Below are 25055 nucleotides of genomic sequence, written 5' to 3'. Positions count from 1 at the left end.
GGCGGGCGGCGGCGCGGTGCATGCCGGGCCCGGGGCGGACCGTCCCCGCGCTGCGCCAGGAGCCGCGAGCCGCGCCCGCCGCCATGTTCCGCCGGGCCGCCGCCGCCCGGCGCCTGTAGCCGCCCCCGCCCGCCCCGCCGCGCCCCGCCAGCCGCCGGCGGACGGGCGGACGAAGGCGCTGCCGCGCCCAGCACAGCCGCCGGAGCCCGGCAGCGCCCAGCGATGTCCGCCAAGGAGGGGAGCAAGGTGCTGCTGCTGACGCCCCACGCCACCAGCGAGCGCGCCGTCAAGGGTGAGCGTCCCCCTGCCCCGCGGGGACGGGCCGCGACCCCCTCACGAGTGCCCGGAGAGGGAGAGGCGGCCCCGCCGCGGGGAGCGTTGCCCTCCGTGTGCGGGCCGGGCTGCCCTGCCCGCGGGTGGGGACGGGAGCGCTGCCCGGCGCCGTGCGGGGGCGTGGGATGCCCGCACGGGCGGGGGAGCACCGGGGTGGGCTCTGCTGCAGGCGCGGGACGAGCGGGGCGCGGGCGGGCCCGGCGGGGCCGCGGCGGGAGCGGTGCCCGAGGCCTGCGGGCCTGGCGCGTCCCGCCCGGATGCGCTGCCCGGAGCGAGTGCGGGGCCGGCCGGGGGCACCGCCGGGCTCCGGCTCCGCGGGGCTTTTCCGCCGCCTGCGCGGGGCAGAGCCCGGTGATTGCAGGAGCTGACAGCGCCGGGAAAGAGCGAGTGGGAAGGTGCTGCCGCCCTTTCTATTGGCTGCTGTTCTCAGGTTCTAGTTCTGATGGAGAAAATTCACCTTGATCTATTTCTTTGTGGCCTTCCTTGGTAATCTCGCGGGGGGCCTTTAAAAGTCGAATGTTATACTTCTCAGAAGAAAAAGTAAAACGTTTTAAATTAGCCACAAAAATGCTGTAAAATATTAAGTTCTTTCCTCTGAATCCCATCAAATGTGTCATGTTAGTGATGGGGGGAGAATAATCCTTTGCGACCAAAGCGCCCTAAAATATATTTGTTAAACCTAAATTGTCAGTTAAGAGCATAGCATAGGTAGAGCTTCAAAGAATTCCTAGGTTGTGTTTGCTCAAATTACAGATCATTTTATTTTGATCTCAGCAGTTTTCATGTTGAACTGTGTTTGATGGTGGCAGTGTGGACGGTTGTGATGGCAGGCCTGGTCTGCTGGAATTCACGACCCTATGCAAGCACTCTGCTTTTAGGATGGACGTTCCTAGTAATGCAGGGTCTCGCTGAATTTGAAGGGGTGGTGATCTGGTCATTTAACTTTTTATATAGCAGGGGGCCTTGAGAAACGACAAGGATGTATTTTTCTTCATCAGGTCTTAATTAAAGCCTTGGAATCCCATAGTATGTTTTGGAAATCGGCATGTTTTCCAGTAAGTTGGAAAGCTTTGCTCGCAGTAAGTTGTAACTCATTTTGGATTGCTTAACCTGTTGATTTTTTTGAACAAATTGCAAGGGTAAAAGTAGAAAATATTAAAACCAGTCTATTGGAAACTTGTACTTGTTAGTGCTGCTTTAACATGTGGTGTTTAGAATCGCTGAATTTTTGTACCTTTAGTGCAATTCGTGTTAGGAAATTAAGTTCTTCAAACAATGGAAAAGAATTAATTATAAATGATCAGATACTTTATAATGCAGTGGAAAGCCAGCTGATTTCTAATCACTTAATAATTCAGCTTGTTAAACGTGACCTATGCATCTGGTTGTTTAAAATTGTAGTTAGGACTTGCTTCATTCTAACACAATTACTGCCTGAGGTTGCAGTATTTCTTTGAACCTGGGTGTTTAGGATGCAGAACTATTGTAAAGGTAATCAGGCTTTGATGGCTTCATCTGACATAATTACAACCAGTTAATACAGCATTTTCCTATACCTTCTGTTGACCTGTCCTATCCATACCTATCCTGCTGAATCACTGGCTTCTGGAGAAAGCCTGGCCAGTTGTGCCAAGCCATCTGTGTAATTGATACAAAGGACAGGGTGGTTTGGTTCTCCCCTCCTCCATTAGGTGCAGTGCAGTTGAAAATATTTATTTTAGACAGTGACCCCAGAGGTGCAAGATTGCAGGTTATGTCAGTCCTGAGTGGGAGCATCTGTGCAACATAAGTACATTTGTTGAAACCACCTTAAAATGTGACAACTGCGTCACGTCCCTGTTCACAAACAGATGCGTCGCCTCTCACGTACCAAGAAACATTCCCCATACTCTTGATTATTGTACAATAAATACATCACTTATAATGTCTCATGTTCTTGAGAAAAACCATGGAGAAAAATGTAGTAATATTATCTGGTGTATCTGTGTATTGGTCCATATTTCAACTTTCATGCTTTCCATATACTGAGTCTTTGGGGGAGGAAGTGTGAATTCAAGACTTAAAGCTTGCTGTTACTTGTATTGTTCCTCTTGCTTTTATTTAAGCTTTATTTTCTTCCTCTGTATTACCGGAAGAGCGAAGAAAGAACAGAATCAATGACATTTCAGCTGCTGTGAGAAATTAAATTCTTTACCACTGATAATATATGTTAGCAGAAATGGGCAAGAGACGCTCACCCAGGAAGAAACGGTTAAATTATTGCATCATCAGTAACTAATTTTTTTTTTAATAAGTAGGATAACGATTAGGATGTGTTCCCCTTCATATTTTGACCTATATATTTAGCAATTGGTGGGAAGTATGTATATCTAGAGAAATATATGAAAGGTTATCAGGTGTAATATGTTCATATTAGACATATACATAATAAACATAATAATGGGTTTAGATATGCAGTCTATACAATCTAACTGTGTTGGTCTGACATACCTTTCCCAAGTGTGAATTATATCATCAAAGATCACTGGTTGCTTTTAAAGCAGATAAAAAGCTCAAATTTTCTTTTTTCATGGCTTAGTTAAATTGCCTAAGTAATTTGTACTTGTAGAGTTTCCTATAAATTAACGGTTAGCTATGGAATTGAAATGTCTAAGCTTTTGGCATTTGGTTCCCAAAGATATCTTGTGATGAGGCTTTTGTTACTGCTTTTTTTTTTTCTTAATAAAGAAGAGAAAATGTACCTGTCGTCCTGATTCACTGTTTTCTAAGGCACCCTCTTCGTCTTTGAAGGATACTTAGTGTTTTACTGCCTTGTGGAAGATAGCAGGTTCTTCTATTATGTTCTGTCAAAATCTTTTTTCTTTAAACTGCTGTTGATATCTAAGTGCTGTATCTGGTTCTTTTGGATTTGGGTTTGCCTTTCTTGTTGGATGACAATTGACTGACTTCAGTCATTGTGCTTGACCTCTCAGTGCAAGTGGCTTTCAAACTTTAAATTTGTGGTGGATGTATCTTTTCTACTTAAACAACTGTTTCAGTACCTCCTACTAAAGTGCTTTTCACTTGTAGGGAGGAAGAAGTGCTTGTAAACTCAGACAGATTGATAGAGTGGTCCTGGGCATGGCAGGGATGAGCCTTCATTGGCTTTCTTTGAGGGCAAAGCACCAGGGCTTCTCCAACCCACCTGTGGGTAACTACACCCCAAAGTTGTACTTGGATGTGCTCTATCCTCCCCAGCATTGTGCTTTGTCCACTGTGTGGGTGTTGGTAGACTTTGGGAAGCAATCCACAGGACCTTGTCATGCTGACCTAATCCTAAATTTGGACATTATATCTGTTCTTCTGGAAATGGAAGGCTTCAGTATTCCTTTGTTTTGGATAGAAGTCATGGTACAGTCTGATTGGCAAACTGTCATTTTGGATATTAAATGGAAGCTTATTGAAACAACTCTTCAGAGAAACCCATAGAGATGTAACCCTTGAGCAGGATCCTAAATTAAGGCACTAATAGCTACTCTTGGGCAATTATGTCCGTGTAAGGAGAAAAAGAAATCATTGCAGTATTTAACTTTACAATTCAGAGTCTGGTAAAAAAAAGGTAAAAGGTTAAAATTTGACATGCAGCATGAAACCTGTTTTAAAAATATTATAAGGCACTTACCCTGCTGGCTAGAAATTATTCTAAGGTGATCCAGAAAAGCAGCAGTGTAAAGAGAGTATTAAAAGGTCATATTTAAAAAAATCATAGTTTTGTTTTGGGGGAGAGGCAGTGGCATGGAACTGAATTCTGACAAGTAAGTGTTCGACTGATCTTTTTTTGTTTTAGGGGATAGAGTGGATAAAACTTGAAGTAACAGCAACTAAACCCAAAAAACCCCACCCCGAAATGGAAGCCTGCCTCAGTTTCAGTAGGGCAAATTGGCAGTTGAGGGTTGGAAGGTAAGACCAGAGCACAAAAATCAGGTGGCTACTTATATGTGCGTTTATTGTGTAAGGAATTAAGGACTCTTTCGCACATGAGTCAGTTCTTACTGCTGAATGGGACCAAAGAATTCTCTCGTTGAAATGGAATTGATTTCAAAACATATCAACAAAAGAAATGTTCCAAAAAAAATATCCCAGAATCAGAAGATATTTCTCTGGTGCTTTTAAAGTAATTCTTTGGGGTTTTGGGTGCAAAATTGTGGATTTATTTTTCATAGCCGGTGGCGTAACTTGTCTTCTGAGTCAGAGAGGTGGAGCAGAGCAGCATTTTTTTTAAATTCTAGATTGAACTGGAGAGAGTAGATCAATAAGTTTAATTTAAACTTATTTAAATGGCACTTGTAAGAAAGAGTGGACTAACTATATCCCTGGAGAAATATAGTATTAAAGAGGAGTTGGTACAGTTCTCAAAGATGAAAATTAAGAGAAATTGTTAGAATATTTTGAAGGAGCCAGTAAGCTTGCTGATCCAGGCAAAACTATTCATCAGGTTCCTTCATTGAAGCCTTTAAAGTAAACAAAAGAGGAAATATACTCTTTTGGATCAAAATTAGTTAGCAAAGAAAGGATGTTAATAGGTAATAAACTCCCATGGTAGAGGAAGGTTAACATCTGTCATCTGTGCTCTTTAAATGTGTTAACAAGTTCTTTAGAAAACAGAGTGAATGGCATATAGTGACACTTACTCAGGATAGCAAACTTCCAGAGATGTTTCAGGAACCTCTGGTTAGACTGAGAGGCTGGGTAAAGAAGATGCTGTTCAGATAGAGCAGACTCTACAAAGAACAGAACAATTCTTGCTTAAACGTAGAAGGTGATTGAGAAAGAAATGTTAGGATCTGTATGGATAATATTCTGAAAATATTAGTGCAGTGGCAGTCAAACAGTCTGATAGAAATTCAGGGATTACTAGATGATTGGTTGAGAAAAAAGAGATTGCACCAACATGCCATTTATATGTGCATTTTGAGCAACAACATGTAATTTTGTTCCATCTTCCTGATCTTCTTCTTTATCTAAAGATATGTTCAGAGGCACAGAGTGGCTTTCAGGCAAGGTGGAGTGACAAAGATGAGAAATCTCTGACTTGGAAAAGGGGTGCTTGAATAGGGGATAGAGTTAGATACTGCTTACCTTATGAATGGTATTTAATGGAAAAGTTGAGTAGGAAGAAACAGTTGTTGTTGTTGTGTCCCTGTGAAAAGTAGAAATGCAGTACCAAACAAAATAGAAAAGGTGAAATACTTTTTCATATAACATGTAATTAAAATTGTGGATTTCATAGCAATAACGTGCAGTGGAGGCAAAAACTGTGAAAGCATCTATTCAGGATCTAGAAAAAATAGTGGAAAATAGTTCTATCAGTGATCATAAACGTGGTGGTCTGGATGAAACTAGGGAAAATCCTTAAACCACCCTGTTTGGAAAAGAGAATAGGGAGAGGGAAATAACTATGCATCCATCATTGTCAAAAACACATTTAAGCACTAAGTAATCTTTTGGCATAGTAATCTGTGGCCTTTTAATGGGAAGAGTATCTTTTAAATACTTTTCAAACAAATAATTATATTTTTCCTGAGAGGAACTTCCAAAAACATCAACCAAGTTAATTGAAAAACTACAGAGACAGTATAAAAGATGAGTGAATGCACCTTGGCATACTAGGTATATAGTTTCATTTGAGATCTAAAATTCTGTGAAATTTATAAAACTGGAAGTACGTGATAAGTGAGGATGAAATAAATAGTGCCTGCAGTGCTGTTGTAGGGTTTCAAGGTTTACAGGGTTATTTTTCTTGCTTCTAGAATGCTTGCTTATTAGCTTATTAGCAAGAACCTTCCATTCAAAGAAACTTTGGGACAGTTTTTGTAAAGAAACTGACTTAGCTGAATCTGTGCTTTCTTGTTTGGGATGAATAGGGTAATGTGATTTTTGTCAGCTATTGATTGTAGCTTTCTGATTCCAGTAGACACTGCTGTGTATTTGTGCTTATCTAGTATTTTCAAGGTTGCTGGTCCACAGACCATCTGTGATGTCTTTATGCTATTTTTTTCAAATCTGTTCTTCCAAATGCAGAAGGATAATTGGATATATTCTGTCCTCATAGCAGTCACCGGTGCTACATCTTTTCCTTCCTTATAGATGTTGGCAGAGGTGTGAAAATGCCAGGGACAGACTGAAAGATGTGGTAGGTGTTAGGCTTCGTGATTCTTCTGAGTGACAATACATAGACAGCAATGCATTTATAAAACCAAAGGCCCACAAAACCTGACTAAGTCACAGAAAACTCACAGACAACTCTGCTATCATGGTAATAAACCTGCTGACAAAATGAAGGATGCTGGCCTTTCTTGTCATGGAACACCATGGTTGTATTGATATATGATATCACTTGGTGGAGACAAACATTATATATACTGTTTCATGTATATCTATCACCAAAGCAACAAATTCTTTACAAAGAGAGTGTCTGTGTTTAGCAACTCTAGTAATGTGAGCTGAGACTTTATCTTTGAAATCAAAAACATTCTTAAAACAGAAAATGCAATCTGGGACATTGAACTTGGTATAACAGCCAAAACTAAGGTCATGAAACCTGTCACAGGCTTCTGATTATTGAGGAAAAATGGCTAATTTTCTTTCTCTGTCAGAGAAAAAGAATTATTTAAGTTCTACAGTCTTAAGGACAGAAACAGCTTTGCTTGTGGAAGTACAGTAACTTGTGCAGTTAATCCCTGATGCTTTTTCCTACAGTACTCCAGAGGCTTTGATCTCATCTTGTTTCATGAGCCTGTTCCAACAGGGTGTCTGTGATACAAGCCAGATTTAACCGAGGTTGTTACAATGGTCATATGTATCAGCATGGTTTAAATTTACAGCATCTACATGTAAGATTTTATTAGCAGCTGCTGTTGTACTCAGTTAGTAGGCAATGTGAGATCTGCTTTGGGTCTGGAAGTAGCATGTTTGCGTTAGTTGCCATATTGCACCTCTCAGCAGGGATTATTGTATTGGGTAAAGTGCCACACTAATGTAGTTTTTCTACTTTGAACCCCTTTACTGTGTACTGGGAATGTGTCCATTCAAGTTGGTGCTAACCTTTGGATCTCCACCGCATGCTTTATTGTCAGGTATGAACCCAGAGGCTTGTAGAAGGTCAGTGTAGAAGAAGTTCAGAGGTTTTGCTTTTGATATCTCGTAGGAATACTTCAGTATAAAGAAGAGATGATCTTTTTCCCCTCTTTGTTAATGCTTATACAAGTAGTAATAAAAACATCAAAGTATTTTATTAACAAGTTCCCCAAACTACTCACTGTAATTACTGTTTAAATTTTTGGATCAATATAGTTAAAATTGTAACATCTATATCTATGTATTTCTGAAGGGAAATTGATTCATTTTCACTAGTAAGCAATTGTTTGTTTCGGAAAAATCTTGTACATTGTTGTAAATCATGATATGTTATGTTTGTTATTAACATCTATGCTTTTACTAATAGGATATGTCTATTATTTTGTACTGCAGTGTGTATTACTTCAGAGATTCATCTCTAAATGCTTTTCTGTTGTTTGGCTTTTCTGGGAATGGTAGAAGGGAATCCCTTAATGCCCAACACCATGTTATTTCCTTAGGGTAATTCCTCTTAATTACCATTCTGTTGCAGTCCCGAGAGCGCAGGTTATGCACAAAGACTTTGAAACATGGATTATATTTCTGTCTTGGAACACATCATGCTGCAATTCTTTTTCCTTAGGCTATAACATTCTATGACTACTTCGTCAAAGGTTTAATTAAACCCATTAGTTTGCCGAAATTGTCTACATGTTTCAAAAATTATCATCCTTAACCTATTAAAAGATGTTGTTTGTAATATTTTTCAAAGGTATGCACTCTGATATAGTGTTAACTATTGCTGAGACAAAAATTAAAGTGTAAAATGGAAAGAAACACTTTTTGTAATAAGTGTTACTTTTTATTCACTGGGTGGTACAGATAAAATCTCTAGCCATGTTTTGTTGTACCTCCTCTGAAGATTATTCTCAAAAAATCATTCTCTAGCAATGGGAAAATACATGTATTGTGTGAAAAGGGTTTTGTTAAATTCTGAGGAATGAGTTTTTAAGACTTCGTTTTTTCATGAGGCAAAGGTGCTTAATTACTTCTTATACTACATTTGTGGGTTTTGGGCATTATGGATAACCATCCCCTGGATATAGTTTTAAATTCAAATCTTCATAAGTGTATTAGTCCAAATAAAGTGAGACAGATCTTGACACTGCATTAAAATGTAACTTGATAGAGAAACTCAAAGCTATAGTTCGTTAAAATAGAATTAATTTTTGTACTAATCTGATCTGAAATACGTTAAGTAGACATAAGAACTTCATTAAGAGAAGCAAATTTCATTTACCGTGGACTTAGAACTCTTGAAAAGTCTGAACTGTCATAAGGAAGAGGTCAACACCATCTTTTTGAATCTGCAGCCATTGGTAGTCCTAAATCAGTAATGATTTGCACTTAAGAGCTTGAAGAACAGGTGGTCACCTTAACAGACCATTTTCTACCACACCCTGCTTCTACCCAAAAAACCTCCAAAAAGAAAAAAAGTCATCTTTCACTTAAGTAGATCTTATCTAGGAATAATAGTGGCACTAATGAAGCACAGTTCTCACAAAACTTGGAGGTGATTGACTTTGATTCTGGGAAGGTGTGTGTGATCTCTAATGCTTTTGCAACAATTAAAGCAGGAGAAATCTACTTTGTGAATTGTCTGGTCTCATAAAAGGATGAGCTCAACTTTGCATTGCTGAAGGCAGTTGTGGGCTCACAAATAATATGTTAAAAAAAGTGGGGGGGAATAAAGGGCCTAAAGCTAATTTATGTACAGATTAATATAAACTTTGAAATAATGCAGAAGTAACATTGAGATAATATGATGGTTGGAAAGTCAAGTTCAGAAAAACAGTGAATACTGGAGTTGGTGCTTGCTCGATCATAATGAAGTGCTTCTAAAAATTAAATTTATTTTGTCAGAACAGTTAATTTTTTTTTTCAGAGCCAGATTTAGGTTTTTAAACTATTTTACATGGAACAGCAGTAATTGTCTTTTGATTTCCTAACTCAGTTAAGTTTATTAACATTTGGACTACACAGAATTTTAACATTTCCTAGTGAAACTTAGATCACTAGCAGAGGAGACTGAAGAAAACACATGTAATCTCTCTTTTGTTAATAAAACACTTTCTGCCTGAAAATAAAGTGCCAAAGTTGTTCTACACTGTGGAAAATAAAAGCACATTTTTCAGCCTCTTCCTGTTTAGAAACGTTTATAGGAAAAATAGAAAATTCTCCATTTTATTTCCTTGTCTAATTTAATTTCAGTGAATATATATGTATGTGATTTATGCATCAGTTGTTTTATTGATAGATTTTAGTTATTCCATAAAAGAGAAAACTAGCAATGTGTTACTAGTAACTAGTAATCTAGAAATCAATTTAAGTGAAGCAAATGTTTTACTATTTAAGCATTGATTTTTGGAACGTAAAGTTTTAACTCTAGAGAGTAAGAAAATAAGTAAGAATAATCTATCTACAAGTCTATTCTTATCTTTGAATAGATGTGCTTCTCCCATTTTTCTGTTTTAACTTTTAAATGGAGAGAAACAGAATGGTTTTGCTTCTCATTTAGTTTGTTCTTTCAGCAGTGGTTGGCTTGAGGAGGGGACAGGGTCAGATTAGTTTTATTTCCTGTAAAATCCTGCATGAGTGAGATCATGTTCTGACACAATGTTTAGTGGTAGTTTTGAAGTATCCTCTTTTTCCATGTCCAACATCCATATTTCATTTGTGCAGTAAATGAACTACCATTGTTTGAATTCATGGCCATCAGATGTTCTGTCTGGACAGTTGCTGAGCCTGCTTTGGTTCCCAACCACTACTTATTATCTCCTTTTGTTTCTCATCTTTCAAACAGTATTGTATCCTTTTCTTGCTGGTTTTGGATTTGGTTTGGTGTGGTGTTTTGTTTGGTTGAGGTCTTTTGGTGTTTTTTCCCCCTGAGGCTTTGATGATAGGATAATTTTAAAATGCTTTTGCAAGTCTGAGTGAATATTAAATGAATACCCTGCATCACCAATACGTGATGAGTCCTTCAGAGAATGGCAGTGTATTGGACAGAGATTATTTCCTTCTGCAAAGCCAGTTTTGACTCTTCCAAATTTTGTACATATTATTGTGCCTTCTAACTCTGCGTTATAGTTTCTACAACCTTATGTATTATAGATGTTTATTTTTTTTAAATATGTGCGCAGCACTATTCTATCCACATTTTAATGATGTGATAAATTTGGCTGATTTTAAAAAAGTTTGCTACTTTGGATAGCAGCTATTCCATGATAGATCCAATCCTAGATGGACTATGTTTTTAAAATAGTGCTGTCGTGACTGCTGTTTCTTCTTTTTAAATTTTAGCTGTCCCTTTTCCACCAACGCATCGCTTAACGTCTGAAGAAGTGTTTGACACAGATGGAAGACCAAGGGTTGACATTTTGAAGAACCACTTGATAAAAGAAGGTCGAGTGGATGAAGAAATTGCACTTAGAATCATCAATGAGGGTGCTGCAATATTACGGAGGGAAAAAACTATGATAGAAGTTGAAGCTCCAATTACAGGTAATATTTCTAGATAATTTCATACATAATTAAATTTGAAAAAAACCCAGACCTTTTCAGTAGTAGAATTTGTCTTAAAATCGCTAAAATAAAATTTCCATGTTAGTCTTATTGAATTATCCCTCACAACTGCATTTGCTTGACAATCTGCACATTGCTTTGCAAAATGAAGGCATTAAACCTAATGAAAAAGCCAGTATGATTGGTATTAAAATTGGTTAAAAAATGAAGTAGTTGAATTATGGATTTCTAACTCCTGCAATGTTGTAAGTAGGAATAAAGGCATCTACTTGAACTCGGGATAATCCTGAAATCTAAATATGTGAAGAGAAGCCAGTTGCTGTGATTTGAAGCAAATACTGTGAACTGAGATTCTTAGTGAAAAATGCACCTTTATAGTTCATCTGTAAGCAAGACTGGTGATTGCGTGTAAAACCATGTTCTTGTGAGACTGGTAGTACTGGAAAGTGCTTAAAGATTGTTTTAGCATCTTTGACAGTAGGACCAGATCCACTGGGATACAAAACTGACTCTTAGCTTTTTTTGGAGTATTTTCATAGTTTTACGAGTTCTGTTTCTGTTTGACTTGATGAAAGGTGGAATTGATGTCCTTTAGTATTTTTATTTATAAACAATCTAGACTCATAGAAAGTAGTTTATGTTGCATATCTGTTATTTATGATAATGAAAGTAGATTTGCTTTTTGTGTTCAAATCAGATTTTCTTTAATCTGAATGTGGTTTCTTCTAAATGGACATGTATAAAATTAGTGTCTGAAAGCTTCTTTTAGGGCATCAGTATTGGTTAGTATCGGGTAAATGAAGACATTAAAGCAGTACATCATTATTCTTACTGATGTTTTCTGAACAATGAGTGGTTGAAATGGTGGAAACCACTAAGTGGCTGTCTCTGAGCTCAGTCTTTTGCAGTTCCAGATAAAGGTCAAAACTACAATTTGTTTAGAATTTTTATATTTCTATTTGTTCAGGTAGTTGGTATATTGGCAGTTGAAAAAGAAGGAAAGTTCTTTCAGTGTTTGAGTAGAAATTTTTAAAAAAGAACACATAAGTGGACACATTCTATCCAGCCTAATATTTTGTAGGTTGTCATGACAAATGGCCTGATCTAAGAGAATAATAACCTTTGAAGTGTGGTGTGCCATATCCAGTATTTCTTTCCAAAATTAGAACAACTTTTTTTCCCCCCAAAGACTTTACAGATAAACTCTAAGAAGTCAGAAGATGCTATTTGTCAGTTGATCAGTGACATTTTGCATCAATGAAAGGCATAGTCTCTCAAGTTCCTGTTAATGGTTATCAGCAATACTTCATGCAGAAGTGAAAAGGGAGCTCCTGACTTCCACTAACTGGGAACTCCTGTGGGAAAGAGGAGATTGGAGCAGTTGTCTCTTCTGTGCAATTTTTAATTACTTTTTTTAATTGTGAGATGACCTGGCTTTGCTGTATGCTCTTCCAAGACATCCCACCTGCTGTCTTTGGCACTTCTGCCTTAGGTTGCTCACCACTGGTCTTGGCCTCTCATATTCTAAAAGTACATGAAAAATCCACTGTTGAATTAGCGAACATGGTTATTTGAAGGAGAAAAGTAACTGAGCAAAGAGAAGATATGGTGATATTAAAAGGTGTGTTAGTGTGACTCAGAAAAAAAAGCATACTCTTCATTTTTTTCAAGCTCTCATGGACTCAAGCAAATCATTGCAAAGCAGCAGGCATTTTCAAATACACATACCAAGGAGAATTTGCAAAGATACCTAAGGGGTTGGGGAGGACATGAAGAGCTGCTGACAGCTTTCAAGACCACAGTGCTCAGTGCATTAACTGTGTTGGAAAAAGAGTCCACAACCTGCTAGACTCAAATAGGGCTATCATCAGCATTGCCACAGGTGGCGAAGACAGCATCTTAATGAAAAGCAAATGGGGAACCTTCAAAAATTTCTGTTGTTCCTAGTTTATACCTGCCTTTCCTCTTAATTAGAAGTACTTTGTGGCTGTTTACTTAACTATAACTTAGTAACTTTTCTGTTAGATTTTTTAAAAATTAATTTGAACAAAATTTTTGCTTGCAGTGTGTGGTGATATTCATGGCCAGTTCTTTGATCTAATGAAGCTGTTTGAAGTGGGAGGATCACCTGCTAACACAAGATACCTCTTCCTCGGTGACTATGTAGACAGAGGTTATTTTAGTATAGAGGTAACTGAATATATTAATCTGTTTTGTCCTAAATTTTTCTGTAAGCACACTTTCACTGAGGTTTTCAAATGAAATTTTAGGTCTGCTTTAACATGTGAATGTGTTCCTTGCTGTGCTTTCTCCTGTGACAGAGGCCTGTTTACAGGAGGATATTGACCAGCTGTTTGGACTGTCATGTTGAAATCACCAGTCTTACTAATTTTTCCTCCTCTTTCTTTAGTTAGTTTTTTAAAAATTGAATTCTATAACATTATTATACATAATGCTGCTTCTGCGGTAATATGCAGGAAGGTGTGTTTGTATGTTTTTGGAGAACAGGTGAGTCATGACTGCAAGGTCTTTTAATTTATTATTTGCAATATTGTTATCTGTTTAATATTATTATATATTTATTTTATAAAAGAAATAATTTTATTTATGTAGTCAAATGTTTTTCAATAATTATTAATATTTTCTTTACTAAAATTCTACGAGCAAATACAGATATTCCCTAAGGATGTCCTGTATTTCTGCCATTAATTTTACAGTTATTTGGAATTCAAATAATTTTTTAATTTTCAGCATGTTTATTAAGTGTGCTACATTTCAGAGATATTCACTTATTCACATTGATTAGTTTCAGAGCCATGATTTTTAGGTTAACTGTTCTTCTGGAGCCAGCCTGGGAAGTGCCTCAGCTTGGGATCTCTACATAGATACCAAATCTGATGGAGTAGCATACCATTGGAAATAGTATCTTGCAAGGCACGGTGTATGGTCTTCCGTTTCTGTATAAAAATTTTACCATTCTAATAACCTGTGGGGGCATGTGCTGTGAAGGGCATGCACAAGCCTTTTGGAGTTGTTAGAGATGGTAGACAGACAGGACATGCAGCAAGAGCAGTTGCCTCATCTTCAAGGAAAAATTTCAGTAGACATTCCCTATTTATTAATTCAATCTTCTTGGCCTGTTCTTGATGATTACAAATAATGTAATTGTCCTCGAAAAGGACATTTACATAGTAGCTCTATGTGTTACTATATCAAAGCATGTTATTAAAGCTTTTCAACCATTACACCTAAAAATACTTCTGAACAATAATTTTCTTGAATATATTAATAAGAACAGGCTTGCTTTTTTTCCTCTCATTTTAATTTAGTTTTTAATATAATCAAAGAATCACAGACTATGCTGAGTTGGAAGGGACCCACAAGGATCATCGAGTCCAACTCTTAGCCCAGCACAGGACCATCCCCAGGAGCAACAACGTATTTGTCAAGTTAAATATACTTGCAGAATATGTAAAGATATGCTAAGTAGATTCTTGAAAACAACTCTAGGGTTCTTAAAAATCTCGTCTTTCACTGAGATAATTCACTCTCTTCTATTCTGAGTGGCTGTTGGACTTGGTGATCTCAAAGGTCTTTCCCAACCTAAACCTATGTATGATCCTATGAAGTACATGCAGACTGTCTGAATGAAATAGAACTGCTGCAGATGCATCAAGGCAGGACTATGCTTTGTGGTCTTGTTGAGAAATAAAAAAGGTACTACATGAAAATCAGCCTTTCGTTCCCCATTTTAACTTTAAAATTTTTTTTCCTATTTAAGTTTTTTTCTTAATTAACATTTAGGAATTTTAAGTTGACCTCCATGAATTTTCATATATGGTTACTCTAAAATCTTTTTTAGTGATTGGAAAGGTAATATACTTTTGATAAAATACTTGACTTTTCACAAAAAGGTGACATTTTAAAAAAATGTAGGAACAGTGAAATTTGATTTTTCATTAATAAATTCTTAATCTGTCTGTCCTGAAACGTATTTAATTGCATTGATATTTTAGTAGTAATGCATTCTAATTTAAAAATGTTATCACTTCAAATAGGAAAGATAAGTACATGCTACCATGACTGTCTATAACAAACTGCAGGGATCAAGCTGGACTCCTTCACAAAAGTGTGTGCAGATTCTTCTTTTCTGTGCTGGAAGTAACAGGACATAAAGAATGTTAACATTAGTCTGTCTGTATTTGATAACAAAAATAAATATACCAGTACAGGAAAGGTAAAACAAATAATTTGGTTTTGTACTTAATAGGTAACATACTTAAGAACATGTAAATCTCAGCAATTTAGTATCCATTCACTGAAAGGAAGGCACTATTTTACCACTTTCCTATTAAATGTTTTCAAGTTTGGCAGCTTCCAGGGATTTTTCATGCAACCTGACTTAACTAAAACAGTTCACAACTGTAGAATTTGCCAAAGTGATTCATGTATTCATTTGATGATAGGCAGTTGTTTTCATTATGCTTTCTGCTGGGAAACACTTTTAAAGAGTCTGGGGACTTTGCAAGGATATTTTAGAGTTACAGAAACATTGGAAAGCGAGCGTTATCATTAGCAAAATTACTATTTCGCTTATTTTTACTAAGAAGATAAAAATTCAGTAATTAGTTCAGCTAAACTTCACAATGAAAATCTTTGATGTATTTCTCAGTGTTTGTGGTGGTTTTTTAAAGCACTGATTTGTTTTCTTTCTTCGTTCATATACTCTGCTATTCTGTGCAAAATAACTTTGAAGAGCAATAGCTTCAGGGTGCACGTATTGATTAAGAACAACACTGATAATGACTTGCAGGTGACTTCGGTGGAGTCCAGAACTTCTGGGGTTTTGAGATTTCTGTGCTCAGTTAAAAATACAGGTATTAGATTTGAAATTTAGGAAGTACCTTTTGGACATTCAAGACTGCTGGGTGGTAACAAGACTGTAAACTGAAATAATTATGCATGTTCTGTTGCTCTGTCTTCAGCTCTGTTCACTGCTGATGTTGCAGTAAGGATATATGGAAACTTACTGTAATTATTTGAGTTTGCTGCTTATACACTGAGAAAGCAACCAGTTTTCCCAGTGTATGTCCATTCTTAGTTTAGGAATGATCTCCAAATGATACAGCTAACTTTAATGTAAGTGATTTTGTCAGGTTTTTTTCTTCAGTCTCTATTAATAAATGTTTGCTTTCCTTCTTATGCGAGCGTTTAGAGTCATATTATAAAATTGGATTTTAGGCACAAACACATACAGTATTTGTCTAGATGAAAGTGTCTTGCAGTTTAATTCTGCTGACTTTATTTTATTATTGAGTGTCCATATTTTTTCAGCATTCTATGTGGCTATTATTAAGAAAAGTAATAGGCAATCTGCACTTGTGTCCAGAACTGGACTTGGGGCAGTAGTGCTGTATTTTAAAATGACACATTAAACTTTGCCTGCTTTTGAAGCTGTTACCATCCTTACTCAGTGTTTCTCAGTAATAATTTTTAAATTTCTCATAAAGTAGTGTATTTTACTGGATTTCTTTTTTTTTTTTTCAACAGTGTGTGCTGTACTTATGGGTCCTGAAAATTCTCTACCCAAGCACATTATTTCTTTTGAGAGGCAACCATGAATGCAGACACCTAACAGAGTATTTTACCTTTAAGCAAGAATGTAAGTACTGTCTAAGAATGTAAAATTAGCTTACTTTCAACCTGCTGATCTGCAGTCTGTCACTGTGCTTAAGACATGTTTGTTTCTTAGTTTAATTAAGGTCTTGCAAACACTTGGAGGCCCCATTGACTTCTACAGAAGTGCTTGCAGTTTAGTGTGGCATTGGAGTGCAAGAAGACAGGTGCCTGTAAATATACACTATGGAATAAATTTTGATGTATCAATCTTGATTTTAAAATCCTGAAGAGAGGAAGTTTGTTTTGCTCTCTTGGCTGTAATCAGGAGTGCAGAGTAACTTGCTGAGCAGCATCGTGAAGCTGGCAGAAGAACCCTACTGCCAAGTAATTTTTCCATTTGGGGAATTGATTTTCAGCTATACTAGTAAGATAACTCTTTTGGTGATGTCAGCTGCCTCGCCATTTGAAGGCTTGTGTAAATATTGATCCAGTGATAAATGGATCATTTGGCCTGGTAAAACCCTCTTTGATGTAGATAAAAATGATGTAATCTGTAATTAGTTCTTACCTTCTCACTCTAAATGAGAATTTGCAAACTTCTCGGTAGTGTTTTACGCTGACGTATGCTGTAATTGTATAAAAATAATAAAAAAATTATTTAGTGGGAGTTTTTTTAAAAGAAAAATAGTTTCTCCACTCTTGAGATAACAGAAGAAGAAATGAAAAAAGCGTATTGTTCTGGAAGAGAAGAAATGTGCTTGCTTTTGTAGTGTTTGGAAATGTTCATTTAAACCCAAAAATACTCATTGCTTTAGGTTTTTTTAAGCATTCACTTTGATATTTGCTCTTACAATTATGATCCACTAGTTGACTTCATCCATCTATTATGGATTTTTTCATGATTTCTATTTTCTTCCCTACAGGTAAAATAAAGTACTCCGAAAGAGTCTATGATGCTTGTATGGAAGCTTTTGATTGTCTCCCTCTTGCTGCTCTCTTAAATCAACAGTTTCTTTGTGTTCATGGTGGACTTTCACCAGAAATTAATACACTAGATGACATTAGGAGAGTGAGTATTTTGTGTATTTGGAAATAAGCAGAAATAGAGATATTTATATGATGCTATACAAAATCATCTTTTTGAAGTTGTCAGTATATTGTTTTCTGTTCTTGTCTCTTGTGGAAGTGTGAATCAGGAACTGAAATGTAGGCTAGGCAGTATCATAATTAAAAACTCATGGATTATTAGTGCATTTCCCATTAGTAGACCTCATTGGGACAGCTGGGACTGTTACAAAACACACATAAAAAAACTCCCTCAAAAATGCCATATAGTTTCCTGAGACAGGTACTATGTATAAAGAGCTTCGTATCCAATCAAGATAATGCTTAGTATTTCTTTCTAGATAAGAACTGGTGTTTTCATGGCTTTCAGGAGAAAAGTTGTAGAAGTTAATTGTAGTCTTAAAATTGTTTGCTATATCAGCTGTCATATTTCAGTTATTCGCAAATTTCTTTGAATTTTTTTTTTATTGTCCTAATCATGTGGATTTAGTTTTGAAGACTGAGACATGGCAGTATTTAATAGAAATTCATATTTCTATTTAAAATGGCAAATTTGGTAGGCATTTGAGTAACAGTTGTAGAGTACTTCTCACTGTGGTAAATGTTCTATCAGTAAGACAAATGAAAGCAAGTTTTTAAACTTTTACAATGGAAACACTAAGCAGTGATGTGCAATTTAAAGAGAAGAGGATTGTGATCACATGAGATATCTGTTGCTAATAATGTGGATGGACTGCTGATGTCAGGTGAAGATTTTATCAGATGGGAATTTTCAAACTCAGTTGCTTTCCTTTTTGCATACCCCTTTTTGGTTTATATTAATGAACTTAGCTGACATCTTGACTGCTGCATTTGGAAATCAAAACCATTCCTGTTATGATTAGTAACAGCTGAAATGCAGTTGATTTCAGCTTAAAACATAAATAGATGGTTATAAGAAAGCTTTGGGATTATAGGTAAGGATGGAAGAAAAAAAGTTGTTTATCCACATATGGAAGAAAGTACATGGAGGCCTATTATAAAAAACAATGTAAATGTCAGAGAGAAGGTAAAAGCATGTTCCTAATTTGTTTCTATAATATATAAATATTGACGGCCCATTTTGTCCTTTTATCTTCATGTATTGTATTTCTTGTTTTCTTAGCATTTTCTCCTTTACTTGTGCTCCATTTTTCTTTTTTACCTCTCCCTCTCCTCAGAGTTATAGGCTATCCAGTTGAATCTCATTTCTGAATTTACCATATTTTGTTCACTTGGGTTTTTTTGTACTGATGGGACCATTTCAAAGTCTGGAATGTCAGTTTATTTCACTTACAGATACTACACTGCCAAGCAGAGTGATGTGAGAGGAGAATAAAATGGTAGAAACAGATAGGAAGCATATTTACAAGATCAGTGGTGTAAATGGGAAAATGTACTGAGGCACATTGCATTGTTGGAGCAAATACTGACGTGTACAGAAATCCATGTGCATTGTGCAGAGAAAGAGAAGTAAGAGAGCAAAGCAACTAAATGGTACCATTCTGACAATGCCTTAACAGTTCTCACATTTCAGATGAAAGGAAGCATGGTCAAGGCTTTTTGGAAAGTAGTGTAAAGGAAATATATTCTGGAAAAGCATTTTGGAAAGCTGCTGTCATGACAGGATTGTGATTCATTTTTCTGTTAGTCTCAGTCTTGCAGCTGGTCTTGTTTCAAAGTGTCAAATCATCTGGCCTGTACTTTCATATGTGCTTCTATAACGTTCAAGGTTACATTGGGGTGACACATAAGCTTGTATGTTTTTATATATATACATGAAAATCTGCATTTTATTTTGTTCTGATAAAAAACATGTTTATAAATGTAAGGCAGTGTTATTAGAACTGTTCCTTGGGCCTTTTTTGTTTTTTAAAGAATCATCTGGTAACTTGGAAAAGGCACTATTCATGGGCTGGCAGCAGCTTCAATAGCTGCATTAGAGCTTGGCATGCACTGATGTTCTAAATGTACTTAAATAGGTGACATGAAATGCTCTTTTTATATCTAGGAAAATATCAAATACTTTTGGTACAAGTGTGGTGTGTGAAATTACTTCTTTAAACAGTCAAGACAAGCTTTTTGGTTTATTAGCAGAAGTTCTTATTAAGGAGAACTTTGCTGCAAGCGTGTGTAGGCATAGTCACCTGGCATAAGAAGGGAAATCACAGCTCTATAAACAGTATAGGAATCACCTAAGAAAAAAAGAAAAATTCTGTGCAGGTGCAGTTTCTTCTGGATGAAGTCTTTTGTCAGTATTACTGACTTTCAGGATGATGATAAAACCATACAAATTAAATTATTATTTTTGCTGTCATAAACTTACTTCCAGAATGGGACAACTATCATACTAGCCCTGACAGTGAATCCTAACCAGAAAGGTTGCTGCAGGTGCTTCTTATTTTGGGGAAAATGGAAGTTTGTGAAACTTGCAGTAATCTGATTTTTATTCTCTGAATGTCCCTTACACAAATATTCTGATTGTTTTGGTAAATAGTGTCTCTTTCAGACACGTCCATCACCTTACAGATGCTGTTCCATTGATTTCATTTACACTGCCAAGAAACAAAATTCCAGGATTTTGATTTTCAAGTTTAGTATTTTACAAAGAGAGAAGTGTCCAGATAAGATTATGGTGATGCTGAAGAAGAGAGACAAAGAATTTTCTTCCTCATTTACAACAGACAGTCATTCTTTTGTTTAGCTCGTGGTGATACTGAGACTCGGTCAGCAAATTGCCTTGAAATATATGGGGGTGCTACTGGGAATCTGTCTTTATAATACCTTGCTTCCTTTCTGTGGTCTGCTGAAATCTCCTTTTGTTTAGTAATACATCAGATGACAGCCACACTTCACTGGCCTTCACATTGTTCTTCAGGCTTTACGATGTGATAATTCACAGGAAAATTAGGACAGATTAATTAAAACTGATGTCTGTATGTGAAACTTCTGTGAAGGTCTTTTGCCTCAAAAGTAAAATTGTTTCAATTTGCTGTACCTGTTAACTTTCTTGCTGTGCCAATATTAAAAAAACCCTTAAGTTGATTATTCTGATTTGATATGTGCAATCTGGGTTGAGTAGCTTGCAGTGACATTTCCTTAAATTTTGAGATGTCTTGAGAAGCATGGTAGACTCTCTAGTGAAGGGAGACACTGATTTGGTGTGTATGTAAGTATATTTATTTTTTACACACTGACCTTACTTCAAGAAATGGCTGCATTATTGTTTCAAAGCTATGAGAAAGTAGTTTGGGAGAGAGACACGTTAATTGCAGCCAAAGCTTATTATTTATAATGTCTCTATGTATTTGGCCAAAGTCATAAGGAAAAGTCCTTGAAGACTAACTAAAGAAAAAATCTTAGAAATGTTTTCTAGACTTTCAGCCTTCTGTATTGCAGGAAACATCAATCGGCAAACAGTTGAAACTTCCTTGTATGAATGCTTCTCTTAGCTTCTGGACCCAAATTTATTGCTGGAGGTTTAGAAACTTGATGGTTTAATCTACAGAAATTCAGGTACTTGCAGAAGTTGATGGACTGACTTCTTCAATCTGGAAGAAATACTCCATACCGGGTTTATCATCCAGTGTGGGAAATGTTAAACCACAGGATTTTTAATATTGAATAAATTCCGACAACAACTTCAGTTAATACCTGCCTTACCATTATCTGGCAGGAATTTGTAAAGATCTGGACCTCTCCACTTATGTTACAGGTGGCAGCCTCGGGAGCTCTGATTTTCCAGGGCATGAGAGAGCTTGGCACTACTGCTGGTTCCATATTTGAATGGATTCCTATGGACCGTTAGACTCAAATTCACCAGGTGCTCACCAAACCTTCCTTCGAACCTGTCATGAAGAGTTAAGTGTTCTCTAGTACCATCAAAGTCATCTTCTTTGGTATGGGAAGTGAAGTGAGATAAATGCACTGTCCATCAAAGAACCGTTCCTACATTTCTTGGATAAAATCATCTTGTGAACAAACTCCAGCTACATAAAGATCAAATCAACTTTACATTGAATCTGGGATATCTGATTTCATTTCTGGGACATGAGAGATTGATTGCCTGTTACTTACTTAAGCAGGGTATTTTCCTTTTACCTTAACAAATGCGCTGTCCTCCTTACTTCTGCCCCTTTTCACTGTGGTTACTAGGAAAGTTGCAGGCTGCTAAAACAGGTATTTCAAGTGGAAATCAGTAAAGAAACAGCAAGAGAAAACACAGACATCTCCCAAAATGCTTATGGCCCATTACATCAGGGCTAGAGCTGAAAAATAAAGCTTGTATGAAAGAAATCTAAGACAGCTGAGCTTAGTCACATCCTCATTGCATTGTTAAACAGTCCATTATGGAGATGGGTGTGCCAGGGTGGTTTGTTTTTCTTTTGGTGTTTTTTTTTAATTTCTTTTGGTAATATATATTTAGTCTCTTCTAGTCGGTGCTAATTATTCATGCTTTTCTTTCATAATTCCTGTTTTCTGTACTGTTTCTCTTTGCTAATTCCTGGTAGTGTCTCCAGATTGGTAGATGTGGCATGTGCATGAAAAAGGACCATTTTGTTCCTTGTCTGTAACTTGACCTGTATTACACATATCCATCAGTCTGGAATTTATCTCCCTTCTTTTTACAACTAATAAATCTTATTGCTCTTAACAGGTTTGGTTCTTTTGGCATGCCTCTGCCTTATTTCATGAGGAGGAGAGAAAAAAATATACAGAAACTACTTCTCTTTGATATGGTTGGGATTTATTCTAAAACTGCTTGGTATTGATGGATATGTAGTTTAACAAATGTGTAAAACTTACTAATTTAATATTGAAAGAGTCTTTGTGCTGTTGCCTTTTGTTAAACAGTTAGATAGATTCAAAGAGCCTCCAGCATTTGGACCAATGTGTGACTTATTGTGGTCAGATCCGTCAGAAGATTTTGGAAATGAAAACTCACAAGAGCATTTCAGTCACAATACAGTCAGAGGATGCTCATACTTTTATAGGTGAGAGTATGCTATGATCTCATTGGGTGTTTTAGTACTGATTCTTGCTGTTTATTTTAAGAGAATTTCTTTTACTCATAATTGTTTTCATTTCACAGCTATCCAGCAGTTTGTGAATTTTTGCAAAATAATAATTTGTTGTCAATCATTAGAGCACATGAAGCACAAGATGCAGGGTAAGTACTCTGTGTCTTTCAAGGAATTATTCACAGTGTAAAATAAAAATTAATTGCTTATTTGCTGTAAGATGTAAAATAATCTGTTTGGTTTTGCAGTTATAGAATGTACAGGAAAAGTCAAACTACAGGGTTCCCATCATTAATAACAATTTTTTCAGCACCTAATTACCTGGATGTCTACAATAATAAAGGTAAGAACTTGTTATTAATAAGCGTTTTTAATAATAAAATTGTCTAACTAGATAGTCTTATATCAACAACTTTTAACCAGGTAAGAAATTAAAGGACAAAAAAATGTATTAATGCAAGTTATACTATGAAGAAGAGCACGTACCATAAATGACAATCTCTTGTAAGAGTACCTTGAAGCACAAGTTGGGGCCAATATTTCCTTTGTGAAAGTTGTTGCTATTTAGTTATTATCCACTATTTTGCTATTTAGTTCTTATGAATGTATCATCTGGTGTTTTCCAGTCAGGCAAAGTTTTCCAGTGCTATGAGTTTTCATTCCTCTAGTTGTCTTTAGTTGGTGAACTAAGCAAGGAAGGGAGGAAGCATTGATCAGAAGCCTGTGCATAAGGTGGTTTGTGTTGTGTGTTGTGGCACCTGAGAGTCTTAATTGCGATGATAATTCTCATAATGGTCCTGTATGGGAAATCAAGAAAGAACAAGTAGGGATCAAAATACTGATTACCACTGGAAATATTATTAAGGAGGTATAAAACAAGGAATTCATTTTTGTCCATCTTCTACTAAGATAAAGTTGAACAGGAGAAGCACGTTTAATAGTGTGGAGAACATCAGAATTACAGAGAAGAGCTTAGCTGTGAACTAATATTATTCATAGATGAGAAAAAAATTCAGGAACAGAAATTAAAAATAAAACCTGCTGAAATTAAAGTATGATATTAAAGTAAGGCATTTCAAGTATGTGATGAATGAATGATCTCCAAATATTAAAATAGCATTCCTTTGAAACCAAGACCTTTTTTTTTCTTAAATACATTGTATTTTCTTCCACCCACAAAGAACCACCCCCCAGCTCATACCATTTCTGTAGGGTGAACAACTGTATACAGGAAAAGATGAGCTGTTGTTACTTGCACTGATTGCAAAATAAAGGGGAAGTAAAAATAGCTTCAAATGGCTATTTAGGTTTTTTCACTATCTCTATGGATACTGTGTTCATAGAATCCTTTTTCACATCATTCCCAGTGTAATGCAAGTGAAAGTATGGAAAAATGCAACCAGTGTTTATTTAGCTTTAGAATGCTTCTGGTTTTCTGTCGTAATTTCTTTGTGCTTCCCCTTCTCCCTCATCTTCTAGATGTCTGTGGTTTTACTCCAGACTTACAATGTGGGAAGACACATATGAAGAATAAAACCTGAATCTGCATATACTGGATATACTGGTGTTCTGAGTTAGAGTTTTGTTGAAGTTGCTGGAGTTATACCTTTTCAATACCTTTAAAAATCTTTGTTCATTATAGACCTATAGTAGGATAGTACAGAACTATATTGACATGTAAGAGTGCCTTAAACTGCAACATGTGCAGTAAAAATGCAAAGCTTTCCATTAGAAATCTGTCCTGTAAATACTTGAAAGAAAGAGAATGGAGTATATCTGCGATTATTTAGTCTATGACATAAATAGAGCTAAAACAAGACTGTGACTTTACATTTGTGGTACTCACAAGTTTTAAACATTCTTTTCAAAATGTCTGAATTTTATTTTAGCTGCTGTATTAAAATATGAAAACAATGTGATGAATATTCGTCAGTTCAATTGTTCTCCTCATCCTTACTGGCTACCAAATTTTATGGATGTTTTCACATGGTCTTTGCCATTTGTTGGAGAAAAAGGTAAGCAGATGTTACACATTTACTAGTATCTTTCCTATTTCTCCCAGATTGATGTTGGGAAGATTTTAATTTTTTTTTTTTTAATATATTTACCAAAGAGAGATTAATTGCATTATTATTGTGTCATTTTCTTCACCTGTTTCAGTCAAGGTAGTTAGAACTACATCTAATATAGCAAAGGTGCTAACAGAAGTTATGATTTCCATTGAGGGTGCATATCTGCATATTTTAACTTTCCTATACAGATATAACAGATTGACCTTCATTAAGGATAACTTTTTCAGTTATAATTTTTTCTTGTAAAAAA

At 36.5% G+C, this 25055-nt stretch overlaps 1 protein-coding gene across 10 annotated transcripts in view; it reads left to right on the top strand.

Moving 5' to 3' along the window:
- Nucleotides 1-75: 75 nt before the first annotated feature.
- Nucleotides 76-25055, top strand: part of PPP3CB (protein phosphatase 3 catalytic subunit beta) — a 55851-nt gene continuing 30871 nt past the window's right edge. For 9 of the 10 annotated variants that reach the window (XR_004358199.1, XR_004358198.1, XM_032694269.1 and 6 more), the window contains exons 1-9: nt 76-292; nt 10789-10989; nt 13076-13200; nt 16561-16672; nt 17553-17698; nt 22567-22706; nt 22805-22882; nt 22982-23076; nt 24623-24748. Coding sequence is in view for 8 of the 10 variants with exons in the window: in XM_032694269.1 (XP_032550160.1) it covers nt 223-292; nt 10789-10989; nt 13076-13200; nt 16561-16672; nt 17553-17698; nt 22567-22706; nt 22805-22882; nt 22982-23076; nt 24623-24748 (1093 nt within the window). In the remaining 2 variants the exon portion in view is untranslated. Of the gene's footprint in view, nt 293-1370; nt 1389-10788; nt 10990-13075; nt 13201-16560; nt 16673-17552; nt 17699-22566; nt 22707-22804; nt 22883-22981; nt 23077-24622; nt 24749-25055 lie in introns of those variants that run through there. The other variant, XM_032694268.1, reaches the window with a different exon arrangement.

This window comes from Chiroxiphia lanceolata, chromosome 8 (assembly GCF_009829145.1).
Source record: "Chiroxiphia lanceolata isolate bChiLan1 chromosome 8, bChiLan1.pri, whole genome shotgun sequence".
Classification (NCBI taxonomy): domain Eukaryota; kingdom Metazoa; phylum Chordata; class Aves; order Passeriformes; family Pipridae; genus Chiroxiphia; species Chiroxiphia lanceolata.
This window is presented reverse-complemented; position numbering and strand designations above follow the sequence as displayed.